This window comes from Oreochromis niloticus, linkage group LG2, assembly GCF_001858045.2.
Source record: "Oreochromis niloticus isolate F11D_XX linkage group LG2, O_niloticus_UMD_NMBU, whole genome shotgun sequence".
Taxonomy (NCBI): domain Eukaryota; kingdom Metazoa; phylum Chordata; class Actinopteri; order Cichliformes; family Cichlidae; genus Oreochromis; species Oreochromis niloticus.
Window position 1 is genome coordinate 31,890,045 of NC_031966.2, and position 14,274 is coordinate 31,904,318.

At 41.8% G+C, this 14,274-nt stretch overlaps 2 protein-coding genes and 1 long non-coding RNA gene across 8 annotated transcripts in view; 2 read left to right on the top strand and 1 right to left on the bottom strand.

The window, feature by feature from the left end:
* The window catches only part of mtus1a (microtubule associated tumor suppressor 1a), a 28,478-nt gene extending 21,998 nt beyond the window's left edge, over positions 1-6,480 (top strand). For all 5 annotated transcript variants that reach the window (XM_005460492.3, XM_005460491.3, XM_005460493.4 and 2 more), the window contains 7 exons: positions 2,071-2,285; positions 2,394-2,499; positions 2,639-2,712; positions 2,812-2,907; positions 3,500-3,616; positions 3,703-3,800; positions 5,448-6,480. In XM_005460492.3, the coding sequence (XP_005460549.1) occupies positions 2,071-2,285; positions 2,394-2,499; positions 2,639-2,712; positions 2,812-2,907; positions 3,500-3,616; positions 3,703-3,800; positions 5,448-5,676 (935 nt within the window). In that variant the 3' untranslated portion in view covers positions 5,677-6,480. The remainder of the gene's footprint in view (positions 1-2,070; positions 2,286-2,393; positions 2,500-2,638; positions 2,713-2,811; positions 2,908-3,499; positions 3,617-3,702; positions 3,801-5,447) is intronic.
* On the top strand, positions 7-1,741 carry LOC112842132 (uncharacterized). Its single transcript, XR_003213795.1, has 2 exons — positions 7-1,076; positions 1,163-1,741. It is a non-coding gene; the product is annotated as an uncharacterized LOC112842132 (long non-coding RNA).
* Positions 6,481-7,314: 834 nt separating the features above from the next.
* On the bottom strand, positions 7,315-12,744 carry pdgfrl (platelet-derived growth factor receptor-like). Of its 2 annotated transcripts, none has more exons than XM_003455774.4 (6): positions 12,487-12,741; positions 11,233-11,503; positions 11,002-11,153; positions 9,029-9,322; positions 8,212-8,348; positions 7,315-7,633 (listed from the first exon to the last, which is right to left on the bottom strand). In XM_003455774.4, exons 1-6 carry the CDS (start codon positions 12,539-12,541, stop codon positions 7,445-7,447), a joined length of 1,098 nt encoding a protein of 365 aa, XP_003455822.1. In that variant the 5' UTR covers positions 12,542-12,741; the 3' UTR covers positions 7,315-7,444. The 2 variants fall into 2 exon arrangements, with proteins under 2 accessions (XP_003455822.1, XP_005460542.1); XM_005460485.3 differs by lacking the exon at positions 7,315-7,633 and adding an exon at positions 7,958-8,035 and having other exon boundaries at positions 12,487-12,744.
* Between the last annotated feature and the right edge of the window lie 1,530 nt (positions 12,745-14,274).

Genomic DNA, 14,274 nt, shown 5'->3' on the forward strand with positions numbered 1-14,274 from the left:
GTAAGTCGGGTCACCTTGGCTTCATGTTAAGTGTTTGCTGTGTAAAGAAACACTGCTGGTGCAGGTTTGCATTTAGTAACTTTGTCTGGATTTTTATTTTTAATCACTTAGGTTTAGATTTTTGTTCAGGTTGGTAGAAATTAAGGAAATCTTTAAGGGTGATTTGACTTTATCTTTAATGCCATGCCCTGTTTGTGGTCACGGGTTAACTTTTGTGTGTTTCATGACTAAAGATTATCATTTCCAGATGCAGATAAAGCTTTGACCACACAGGCTGTCCTTGCAGCACTTCCTTTACTTAACTGTTTTGTCCACTGAAAATCAGTTGCCAAGGCAAGTGGTTGGTTGTGTTTGTCTTTTTTTTGTTAGAGTGATTTCCATTTCCCACAGCGTGGCAGTCTGACCTCTGAACCCACACAGGAGGGGCTGGTGGAATGCCACACCACATGAGGCCTTGTGAATTCTTGGAGAGAGTGATCCGTGTTTTATGTCCAGCTTAAGTGCTGTCAAACAGGCCGGAGCACACTCAAACACAGCTCACACACCAGCCTTTATCTCTTTTACCTCGGGCAGCAGTAGTACTGTGGCCCCTCCCCTCCCTCACAGCCGCGGGACTTCCACATGACTGCTCTTATATGCTGAGCGCTGTTGTATTTGCACTGAAACACATTCTTCATTTCTGGGAAGCTACATTCACCTCAGGCAGACTTTTTGTAAACTTGTTTGGATGTGTGAAGTTGTTGGAATTATTTTAGGAATATTGTCTCCCTTTCAGTTAATTTCCTTATATGTGTACTTTACAGCTTCTCTACTTATCCAAGGAGCAATTTGTTGATGGTATTTTTGCATTGCTTCCAAACCCCATCTCACCCAAACTGTATGAGCCACAAGGTGTTTTATGTGGAGGGGTTTGGACATTAAAGTCACATGACTGCAGAACGCTTTGCTCCTCTTTGTTGAACTGTACGTGCCAAAGCCTGATAGATTGTCCCTTCGTTTGCTTGGCCTCTGTTCCTGGATCTGCTGCCATTATTCCACTCTGGATAAGGTGGATCCTCATGCTCAGGCAATGAAATGTAATTGCTTGACTTTCTTTTTTCTATTTTTTGGTTTGGGAGATTACCTTTGGTTTGGAAATGATCTACAAACATTCACTGTGCAGTGACACCCTGAGAACATCAAATTGTACCTGCCACACATGTGTCACTACAGAGCAACATCTGGATTCAGCATTTGACAGCCACTGCTGAAGGTGCACATAGTTGCAAGTGCTGAATGTTTTAGCTTTTTTGTCATTCTTATTAGTGTTAATTGTACAATAAATAATACATTATTGTATTATTTGGTTCAGTCTGTTACTCTTATTGTTTTGGATCAACTGTAACCCACATAATTTCCTTAGCTATTAAAGTATTCTGATTTTAGAGGAGCACAACCTGTTTAACATGGAAGATTTTTGTTCTTCATAACTGTCTTAACACGATCAGTCTCTCTGTGCACTGACTGACCTGCCAGCTGACAGATATTTGCACTGTTTGTGCACAGACACTTGAGCTGCAGACAGTTTATGGAGTTTGCTTCTCTCACCCACTTCAGCCCAGATATAAACACTTGTCAGTGGAAACAGTTTGGAACTTGTCAGGCTGATTTGGAGATGGAAAACAAAAGCCATCAATGGCAAATAAAGGATAAAATGGCCAATGATCATCTTGGAAATGTTTTAAGAAATCTGCCTTGAGATGTTGTGAAAGAATTTGGACTCATTTCTATTTCTTCTTGTGTCTGGAAATGACATGCAGTGTAGCTGGCATCAGCGCTCAAGTGTGAGAGGCACCTCCCCTTGAAAGTCAGTTTTTCCATTCCTTTTGGAGAGCATTTGGTGACACATGTTCACATCGACGAGGACTTTGCTAAAAAGGCTTTTATTAGAGGACACATCAGATTTCTTACAGTTACTAATGAAAATTTTCCTCTGACTTTGCAGCTGTACAGACTGATATTTAATCAACAGAGTAGCTGAATACAATGCAAGCTGTCAGCTTTCACCATGATAAAACTTTGTCCTTCCAGTTTCCTCTGTTCATTCATCTGAGCGTCTGGAGAAGGAGAATGAGGAGTTGCGTGTTGCTCTGGAGGATGCACTGCACAAACTGCAGGAACAGCACCGGAATGACCTGGCTGAGCTGGAGAAGAGGCTGCAGGCCTACTACCAGGCTGAGAGGGACAAAGTTCACCGTGCCTACCAGGAAGAGGCAGACAAGTCCAAAACTGTCATGCAGCAGCAGGTTTGTCTCTACAGCATCTTCTGATTCTTAGTTTGGCAAATTTTAAGATGATTTACAGCCTACGTTATCTAGTAGTCAATTTTATTTAGTTTTATGTTTTGTTTAAAGATTGAAGAGCTTAAAGCAAATCATGAAGCCATGAAGCTGGACCTCGAGAAAAGCCATGAAGAGCAGCTGCAGTGTGTTAAACAGCAGTATGAGATGTCACTGGAAGGTGAGAGAACAATCCAAATATTCTTCATCACCTGCATAATGCAGGCATTAAATATTGGAACATTTGTCTCTGTTTTTATTCCATGCATTTTCATTGTGTTCATTTCATTTTGTGATACTTTAATCTGCAAACCTTTCAGAGCTCAGGAAAGTCCACAACCAGGAGCTGGAGGCTTTGGACAAAACCTTGAAAGATGCTGAAGCTTCTCTCTCTGTGAGCTTCCTCTTCTGCTTTTTTTAAGTCATCGTACAACCGGACTGTAGCTTACTTTGTAATGGTTTGCTCAGTCTTTCTTGTGCTGTACATCCACAGAGTCAAATTGACGAGCTGACCTCAGAGAATAATGCTCTAAATGAGAGGCTAACTGCTGAGGAGAGGAAGAGGAAAGAGCTGGCTGAAAACAGTCAGGTAATCTGTGCTTATTATAGCTCAGATCTGATACAGAAGCATCTTGTGACTCTGGTGTCGTTTCCCCCGAGCATGAAAGGTGGAACATAGATTTAAGATAAAATTGCAACAGATGCAAAAATGTCTTGATATTTTGTTTCATTCTCGAGTCTGCCATGATTTGTGTTTGTTCAGTAATTAACCCTCATTAACTCTTCTCTACTGTATGAATAGGTGTGAATTGAAATGAGTTAACTTCTGTTACATATGCACTAGATTCCTTCCCCACCCAGAGTTAATTTTCCCACAGTGCTGTTGTACAGTAAGGCTGCCACTCCTCATTAATGTAAAGTGGCTCTAATTGTACTCAGTATTGTGCCCCGGCATAGTAATTAGGCTAACTACCTCACATCACCCCGTCACTCCATATTTGTTAGTAATACACTTATTCAGAAAAAATGGCACGAGCAGCAGTTTAATAAAACTACACATGATCAGTAATGGATTGCCTCATTAACCACCCACCACCACCCGCCGCCCATATATGGTCTGTATTTTTTGGGGCTTCATAAAGTATCCTAAGCAATTTCCCTCCATGTCTTTTCACTCACAGAAGGACCCTCACACTCTGTATCTGGAGCAGGAGCTACAAAGTCTCAAAGTGGTGCTGGATATCAAAAACACACAGCTCCACCAACAGGAGAAGAAGCTCATGGAGATAGACAAACTGGTCAGACGATAAAGAAACTTAAAGTTCAGCACTGCTGCTGAGACTTTCCCTTTTAAACTCACTCTCTTCATTCATTTTTTTTCCAGACAGAGAAAAATGTAAAGTTAGACGAGAGCCTTAAAAAAGTCCAGCAAGAGAACGAAGACCTCAAAGCCCGCATGGAAAAACACGCTGCTCTTTCAAGGTAGGAGTCCGCCATATGGGTTCATAGTGATTAATTCCACAGAGTGAAGCAGCTGAACAGACTCATTTTAAATTACTGCATTCATTAAGTGTATGCAATGACCACCAAGCTTTTTCCTGTGTGCCAATATAATTCCTAACCTCTAATGCACCTCCACTCTATTCCAAAAACTATCGATCACGCCACCATCCTGGTGCCGCAGCTACTCACTAAGATTCCAAATATGTATTAAAAAGTGACTCATATTCCCTTTTCCATCTGAGGAGGTCAGTGGGGTTGTAGAACCGTTTTTTTTGGGGGGGGGGGGATTGCTTTTACGACCCTAATTCCAAAAAAAAGTTGGGATGCTTTGTCTTATCTTTGTCGACGCCCATAATTTCATCAACGGATTCAGAGAATTTGGAGAAATCTCTGTGCGCAAAGGAAAATGCCAGAAAGGAATATTGTATGGCTGAGGTCGTCGGTGAGCACTGCATTAAAAACAGGCCTGATTCTGTAAGGAAATCGCTGCATGGACTCACGAGCATGTCTAGAAATGACTGTGAACGCAGCTCACCGGGCCTCCACAGCGTCCCAACTGTTTGTCAAATAGGGCTGTAAAACTGTGACCTTTATGCCTTCAGGTGGAAGTCACTGAGATTCAAACTCATCCAAATATAGAAAACACACACACTTCAGTATTAAGTGTGTGTGTGTGTGTGTGTGTGTGTGTGTGTTTTGTTAAATTAAAGTGTGTACTTCGGTCATTAAGACTGGAAGAGGCCTGCTAAATTAGTAAAGTCCTTCTCAGAAGAAGGCAGCAGTGATAATTTCATGGTTTCATCCAGGAGCTGAAGCTGCGTCACGACTGCTCGCGTACATATTTCAGGATGTCAGTTTGAGCTCTTGTTGGCAGAGCTGGGGGCACATCTGAGTAAGCAGAGACATTATTTTATAGAGTCGACTGACCCAGAACAGCATCTAGCTGTGCATCTCTGCATCTACTATTTTCATATCGTTGCATATTTGAGTTGTGAATGCACTTTGTTGCCAAGTACAGTGATCTGATTGGTCACATCTGTTGATTTGGATCCAGAAAATCTGAAAAATCAACCTTGGTTTGGAAAAAACAATACTAGGTGTGTCCAAAATAATATTATTGAAACATAAAATATTTATACAGATTTTGTGCTTCAGGTGTGTTAAAGGCCTTTAGTCTGTCTAAATTTGACATAAAGTCAGTTGTGATATAAAGTGCAGCAGTTGTCCGAGGATGTCTTAGGTTAATATATTAATGTTTCTAAAACTGTAAAATTGGAAGGAATAAAGTCTAAGAATGTGTTTATTAATGAAACTTGTCAGAGAAACACAAACACATGAGACAGTGCTGAAGAATTTTAGATCCTCCTCCTCTCAGCATACCGAGGTCAAGGGGATCTTTCCGGAATGCTGACCCCATTTCCAGAGAACTGATTGGCCAGTAGGTGTTGTTTTCATACGTGGTGTTCTCTAATCTGGAACCTGCTCTGGAGCAGGTTAGCCTTGCAGCACAACTGACTGTCACAGTACACCCCAGTAAAAAAGCCCTGAAGCTACGTGTATACGATGAAATGCTTTGTTCAGACCTCCGCTCATCTCTGACTCGTCTTTTGTGTTGATGCACCACAGGCAGCTGTCCACAGAGCAGGCCATGCTGCAGGAGTCGCTTCATAAGGAGTCCAAGGTGAACAAGCGTCTGTCCATGGAGAACGAGGAGCTGCTGTGGAAGCTCCATAATGGAGACTTGAGTAGTCCACGCAAGGTGTCCCCCACCTCCACCTCTCCTTCCCACTCCTTCAACTTCCAATCACCTCGCAGCTCCGGCTGCTTCTCCAGCCCTCCCCTGTCACCCAGATAACAACGGGCTCCTGCTTCCAGGAAGCAGAACACTGCATTTGAGTTATCCCTCTGGGCTTAAGAGCCATCTTTGTTTCCTTTGCATTTAGCAGAACATCAGCCTGACCTTGGCTCATTCAGAATGAGATGAACTCTGACACTGCAGAATTACAGAAAAAAAAACTGCACAGAAGCACTTAATAAGCAAGGCCACGATGTTTGCCTTTAGAATTTGATTCTTTGGATGGAGGAAAGAGGAAATCTCAGGACTTCTATGTAATGAAACACTTTGTTATTTGTAGAGGCTTATCTTTGCTGAAGCTCGGCATAGACACACAGTACATGCAGTAAAATACATGCATGTGTACACGTGCAGGAGAAGGAAAAAAAACATTAGTCTTCATATTTTTTTTTTTTTGTTTGTTTTTCTGTAAAACTAATAAGTATGTTCAGAATTTCCTTGGTTATGTTATTTTTAAAGGCTGTTTTTTGTTTGTTTGTTTGTTTTTTCTGTTTTTTTTTTGTTTGTTTGTTTGTTTTTTTAAAATTGTTTGGTTCTGGATCGTTTGTGGCCTTGTACGGTTTTGTTTTCATGTTTTGACCGAGGGGCAAGTCCAAGTCTCTTTGCATGTGTAGCCCGTACCGAAGCCTCCTAACACAGCTTTAAAGTCAGTGTCTTTGCAAAGAGCTGACCAGAAGCGGCTTTGCTCGTCTGTGTCAGAGACCGTATCTTGGAAATGTCTGAGTATTTTGTGTGGAATTTGTATAATAGATGTGCTGATCCTGTTTTAAATATTCTATTAATAAAGTCTTGTATTAAACTGAAGCTGTGAAATGGACTGTCAGTCAAAAGTGGTATCCACATTTTATGTTGAAGCTCTATTTGTGAGCTTTTCTTAGGAGATATTGAAGTTATGCTTTGTTTTTTGTTATCTTTAAATGCCAAATTTCCCTCACTTTAGTTGACTGAAATGCTAAACCACAAACATTAATTTCATAATCCTAATCCAAAGTATATTTCAAAATCCTAACCACTAGTAACTTTTCAGCAAAGTGGAGATATCAGCAAGTGTTGCACTGGATCAAAATAAGCTGCAGCCCTCAGATCACATTCCACATACGGAGCACATTAAGACGCCCGCCTGGCACACAGCTCCTCAGACAGAGCGGGACTCTGACTCCTGCCACTCTCCTGTGTTTTTCTTCCAACTTCATTACTCTGTTTAAATGTAGCATGAAGGCTAACTCTGATTAGTCAGGGATGTTTGATTTGGTGTCCAACACAGCCCCCTGCCAGAAGTGACAGCAGCCATGTGGTGTCGTCATGACAGCCCCAAATGATTCTGACTCCTCCCACCAGAGCTTGTGCTATTACCTTCATTTATTATGTTATTCTGAAGTTAAGAAAATTGTGTTTTCCAGTTTTGCTGACTTCTGGGATCACATGACACACGTTATAAAACAACTTTTCTTTTATGTGATGTTCCTGAGATCTTGAGTAGTTTGGAGTGTGGTGATTGGCTCTTTACTGTTCTTTGGACTTCAGGTATTTGCATGCTTAGGCTCACTGTTGTGCTGCAAAATGACACCTCCTAAATATTTTTTTTAATAGATGTATGTGACTGACTGTTGTCCATAACTTGCTTTTAATGACATGAACTTTTCAACTTGGCAAAAATGTATTTTTATTTATATACATGCTGATTTCATGTGTTTCGTAGATAAAAAAGACACACCAATGTGTCAAATCTTAAATATCAGATGGAGCCAGCAGGTGGGGTTGTTTGGGGCTATTTGGAGATGATGGTGGTCGCCACGATTGTCTCGCCATGCTGGCTCTTGGCTTTACACATGTATTCTCCAAAGTCAATGGTTTCCATGTCCTCTACCGTCAGGATGCTCTGGGTGACGCGCGTGGTGTAGCCCATACCTCTGTTAACCAGCCTCCAGGAAGTCTGGATGTGAACGGGGCGGGAGCCCTACACACAACATGAACACATGATTTCCTCCCACTGTGACAGTTATCAGCAACAATAAAGAGCATAATTGCCATGCCATGTAAACCCATTTTACTTTTATCAACAGAAAATGGATAAATCCATTTTTCAAAGTGGCAACAGAATCTTTTACTCCTAACCGTCAGCTTTTAAGGAGAACATCACGTATACCACAGTTGGGTTTTTTTTGTTTTTTAGGGCATCTACAAAATACTCAAATGCAGTGAGTAAATTTTATAGTGAGAACAAGGCTAATGAATCATTAAAAAGTGCAACTAAATAATAACTTCTTTTAAAACCAATTATTAAACTAAAAAAATACTAAATTACATGAAGTATAGATTTTGACCTCAGCTCTGTCCTGTAGACTCCTTTGTTGTTCTTCTAAATAATAAAAAGTTGGACAGAATTATAATTATAAAAAGTACATTTTAAGGCCCTTTTAAAAACACGTTGATTCATTCTTAAAAACTAACTTTACCGATTTAAGGACTACGATGACCTTTTTCATTTTTAATACCTGTAATCGGGTCTGACTTTTAGTCCAGGATTTCTCTTACCTGACCAGGATAAGTCCAAGTGAAGCTCACGTCTACGTCTGGCTCTCCCAGCACTGTGCAGGTTACATTGACGTTGTCGCCTCCTCTCACAGAGTCTGGAGAGGCTTCAAGGCTCACAAACGGTGGCCCACTGGGAACTGTCATCAAGAGAAAGGTAAGTTCCATCTCCTTAATGTATTAAAGTCATTTAAAAAAACTCAAAAAAACATATACACACACACACACACACACACACACACACACATATATATATATATATATATATATATATATATATATATATATATATATATATATATATATACACACACACACACACACACACACACACACATATATACATATATACATATATTTATATTTGATGGTATTCAAACAGTTGGACCATACTTAAATCCGGATTTTTCTCCACCTGCCAGTCGACCGTGCCACAGCAGCTTGACTTTATCTAAACCGCACAATAGTTCCACTGCATGAATCTGCCTCCCTTTTGCAAAATCCAGACTGTGTTTCCATTTTAGTTGGCAGGCGTCCACATTAACCAAGCACAGCAGTGAGGATTAAAGAGGCTCTTGACATTTTTGAAATACAACCCTTTCCTGGAAGCCGATTTAAAAAGTAGACGTCGTAGAAGTAACCAGCGCTTGATTCATAACATTGCGAAATGTTGATTATCACCACTTAGAGTCAGTAAGATAAACGGTTATGCGTAGCAGTTAGCTCCACAGAGCAATAGCTAGTGTTTCTACATGCAGCATGTTCATATCTTCCATTACTCTATTTATCATGAGGTGTCATGTGATTGACATGTGCTCACCCTCCACATAAAGCAGCTGGTACTTTGTGGAGATCTGAGGGGTGTCCATTGTCTCAGCCTTGCAGTAGAAGACTCCCTGGTGCTCTGGCCTCGGGTTTTGCAGGATGAAGCCCTTGGTGGGATCATATGCCATCTGGGTCATATTTGCTGTGATTTCCACTGGGGGGACCTCTCTGTGCAGGGACGTCTTGGCCTGTGGCTCGGTCACACGGCAGGGCACCACGGCAGGCTGGTCTGGGCGCAGATACACAATCTCAAAGTGCATGGTGGATGGAACGAAGAGGTTGTCTTTGTCTGTTTGGAGAAAAAGTTATTGATATTTTTGTTAAGAACTTTCCCATCCCAACTACCATAGGGTGAGAGGATAGCTAAACTCTGGTCAGATCACCAATCTGATGCAGAGCTAACACAGAGATACAGATGTTGTTACATTAACACCTCTGGCCGATTTATAACCATGTTATAGAAAGACTTTATAAAAAGACTTTTTTTGATAATCACGGTTAACTCAGAGCAGGGAGTTGGAAGTGTTGACAATGGTTTAAATTCTTAGCTATTATTTGAAATAAAGACTGTGTTTTATTCCACTTTACTGCAAACATTTTGCTCTGAACGAACGACTGATTAAATCATTAATGAACAATTATTGAATGCAGATGCTTCACAGAAGTTTTGGACAAATCTGTCCTGTGGAAAAAATATTTATTCCAGTATTCCAGCCAGCGAGGACCGACATTGCAAACAGATGGAAAGAACTCATCACCTGCTGAAGCATCAAATGAAATGATGCTGTCTCACAGTATATATGGTGTGAGTACTGGGCAAAACTCTTTCCAGAGTTTTTTATGCTGGATCAAAATTCTGATGGTACTTTTCTGTGTTCATAAATCCATCAGTTGTGACAAGATCTCTGACACCGAATCCCAAACCATGACAGAACCTCCAGCGTTTTACAGATGCCTGTGGACTCTCACTCTCCTGACCAACTCTGTACATACTGACAATGATTTCGGCCAAAAAGTTCAATTTTGGATTTTCAGTCCACCGTTCTACTGAGACCATTTTTGATGAGGCTTCAGTGCAATCGTCCCTAACCATCGGGAACCCTCGCGTTAACTTTTACCGAGTGGAAAAAAGTTAACATTCATCCTCCAGCTTCACTGTGTTTATGTTATGCTAACATAGCTGTGTCGCTAGCAATCAAGTAGCACATCATTATATACCAGCTAGCCCAACTTAAGTAACCCTACAAACGTCACTGCTGTTTAGTTTTCTGTGTTTTCTATGTCAGAAGTGATAGCAGAGCTGTACGTTTGAATTTTCTCAGAAATCTCTCAGTCAGAACATGCTATATCATGTTTAGGTGGAAACTAGCGAGCTAACTTCCTGCTAACTTCTAACTCTGTTAAATGTAATAAATTCTGTTTTCATGGATGCCTGGATGTTAAACTTAATTGTTACACCTGGTAAAGCAGCAACACTGATCATTTTTATTAAAGATGAAAGAATTTAGACAGTTTTTAACTCTCAGTGATGCCGCAGTGATTGTTTGACTTTGGGACCTGAAGACGATGGAGTTTTGGACCCAGATTCCTCTGCAAGGCTCCTGACTATGGTAGCCGTAATGCTCCAACAATCCATCAAGCGGTGCAGCTTCGTAGCTTAGCAAAGTTATACTAAAACATTTTTGACAGAGTTTTGAGCGCCATGTACCACATAAAATTAGTTCGAGGTCAGTAAGCACAACCAGAATTAATACATAAGGCGCACTGTCGATTTACGAGAAAATTAATGGATTTTTTGTGTGCCTTATACTGCAGAAAATACTGTAAGTTAAAAAGCAGTCAAGGTCCAAAGAAAAACTTTGAGAAGACCTTCAGAAAGCCTGGAAAATTATTGCTCAAGACCACTTTAAAAGGTTAGAAGAAAGTCTGGCTCCTTGGAAGCAAAATATAAATAAATTTTAAAATTACCTTTGAAATAGATGTATGAGACGTAGGCGCGATCGTGGTCCTTCTCACACTCTGTGCCATCACATACTATCACCCAGCAGCTGTAGGCCCCCGTGTCAGCAGCAGAGGGCGACGTCAGGATCAGTTGACTGTACTTGTCGCTTTGCTTGATGCTGCAGGCAAGAACCAAAATATAAGACGCTTGCATTTAATGATTCACTGCATTAAGTAGCTCGTGTTTCCTTCCACCACCTGAGGCGTGAGTTATTGAAAGTATCCAGGTAAGTCGGGTAAGACCATCCGATTTTGCTGCCTTTGCAGCGCAGCTCCATGTTTGTCCCAGGAGTCAAAATGGTGCTCTGGCCCAGGCGGAGGAAGCGGCCTTTATCCAACACCTGCGTCAGGAGGGAATGGCCTCTGCCTCGTCCGTCTTTCAGCGTAGGCCACACCTTTACCCGTTTCCCACCTGGCCGGATGCGGTTCTCTCCGATGTCTTTTCTTCGCTTGACCTGCTGGCAGGAACCTGTGAACACAGAGCCATAGAGTGCAGAGAGGAGAAACTAATAATAAATAGATAGATATGATAGATAACATCTCATTTAACTATCTATAACTTCCGAGGCTGATAACGAAACCAACAGGGGAAGCGCAAAAAAACTGCAGTTCCTAGAATGGCCACTTGAGGGTGGCTCAAGTTAGTCCCCAAAGACTTTCATTTTAAAATGACCATGATACAAATAAAAGAAAAGGTTTCATTTCCAACTTCATGGTGAACTTTTCCATAACCCATGTGAGGATGTTGTGCAAAACCCTAAAATGATCCATTGTTAGGGTTGCAATGACTAACACTGCAGCTCTGTCCATTTGAGTTAGCTGCTCTTTCTCCAGCTGTGGCAACATTAAAACAGGATGTGTAAAAAGTCCAAGTTACTGGCACAGTATGACCATAGCCGTTCCTCTCCTTCTGCTCTCTTGTTCTCTGTGAAACACACAAACCGTTAAAGACAAGAAAAATCAGCTTGAAGTGTAGACTTTCAGAATTTGTTGTTTTATTCCTCAGAGCTGCATTAATGGAAACTCAGAGAGAGGTCGGTAGTACAGGCCAGATAATTAAAAACGCCTGCTGCATACCTTAGATCCAGCTGGTTTGAGTTGGTCTGCAGGAGCACTTTGGGAAAAACTTTCAAAACCTCAAATCCTTTGCATGCTTTTACACTTTGCATACATAAAATGCAAAGAGTTTTTTTTAATCAGTGGCTGCAGACCTCAGAGGGAGTATAAACAGAATTTAAACTTTGCAGTTTCTGAGTGAGATCTACTGCGTGATTGCACCTCCCATTCTACGCCCACCACATAGGCCGATGCCCCCAGCCAGTCCTGATGCATCCTCAGATTGTCTCATTCTCCCTCTTCTGCCTTGTTACAGCCAAAGCTGTCGTGATTACGTTAACAGCCGTCTTTCTTCACTAACAAATCGACATGACAGATGTGGAAATGGAGACTTACCATTTTGGAGCTCTACCACGAGCAGAGTCAAGCAAAGCACAGCCCAGAGGTTCATGGTCAGAGGGTCGAGGAATCTGCAAGTTCAGGAGAGAGATCGGGGGGATTCGATGAAGGGGTGAAGCGGGTAAAGAAAGTCAGGCTTGGAGCTTGGCTGGAAATTTGCAGGCTCCAGCTGCCCTATTTAGATTTCCAGCTCCATCCTCCTCACAGACTGAACGGAAGAGGGAAAATAACTTCAGAGCTCCTGTTTACTCCCATTTCTCTGATCTGAAGAGCAGAAACTTGTAGTTGGAAGCCCTCTGCTGGTCCTCAGTGTGAACTGTCCTTCTTTTAGACAAGAAAAGTCAAGGCACATGCCCATACGTATATTGAAGGAAATTGAGATATTAATAGTCCCTCATTATGAATAGCTATATATATATGTACATATATATATATATATATATATATATATATAAAACACCCAGCACGCCCCTGCGGGCGGTTTATCCTTCAAGCTCAGGTCCTCTACCAGAGGCCTGGGGGCTTGAGGGTCCTGCGCAGTATCTTAGTTGTTCCCAGGACTGCGCTCTTCTGGACAGAGATCTCCAATCTCCGAGCCACTCGCCTAGCTTGGGAGTCACCGCACCTAGTGCTCCGATTACCACGGGGACCACCGTTACCTTCACCCTCCACATCCTCTCGAGCTCTTCTCTGAGCCCTTGGTATTTCTCCAGCTTCTCGTGTTCCTTCTTCCTGATATTGCTGTCATTCGGAACCGCTACATCGATCACTACAGCCGTCTTCTCCTGTTTGTCTACCACCACTATGTCCGGTTGGTTAGCCACCACCATTTTGTCCGTCTGTATCTGGAAGTCCCACAGGATCTTAGCTCGGTCATTCTCCATCACCCTTGGGGGCATCTCCCGTTTTGACCTCGGGACTTCCAGGTTATACTCGGCACAGATGTTCCTGTACACTATGCCGGCCACTTGGTTATGGCGTTCCATGTATGCCTTGCCTGCTAGCATCTTGCACCTTGCTGTTATGTGCTGGATTGTCTCTGGGGCATCTTTACACAGCCTGCACCTGGGGTCTTGCCTGGTGTGATAGACCCCAGCCTCTATGGATCTTGTACTCAGAGCTTGTTCTTGCGCTGCCATGATTAGTGCCTCCGTGCTGTCTTTCAGTCCAGCTTTGTCCAGCCACTGGTAGGATTTCTGGATATCAGCCACCTCCTCTATCTGCCGGTGGTACAGACCGTGCAGGGGCCTGTCCTTCCATGATGGTTCCTCGCCTTCCTCCTCTTTCTTGGGTTTCTGCTGCCTGAGGTATTCACTGAGCACGCTGTCAGTTTGGACCATCTTCGTGATGTATACATATGTATATATGTACATACATATATATATATATATATATATATATATATATATATATATATATATATATATATATGTATGTATGTATGTATGTAACCTGAAAAAATGTGAGCAGTTCATTGGGAATCCAGAGAGAGCTGGAGGGTCTTTTTTGACCCAGTTTGCTAATTATATCTTTTATTTTTGTGTCATAGAGCAAGGACTTTAGACTGTTAGAGGGTACTTCATTGATGTCATTGTCAATGTTTTCATGAGACTGAAGCACAAGTGAAGCTGTCACAATGCTCCTTTCTCTGATTCTTGTGTTTTTCCAGAGATAAATCCTGAAGAGGATTACTTTCTTTGAAATGAGCCTAAAAAGCATAGATCACAACTACAAATGTGAGTATTTATCTTTGCTTAGAGTTTAGATGTGAAAGTCAGCTAACTT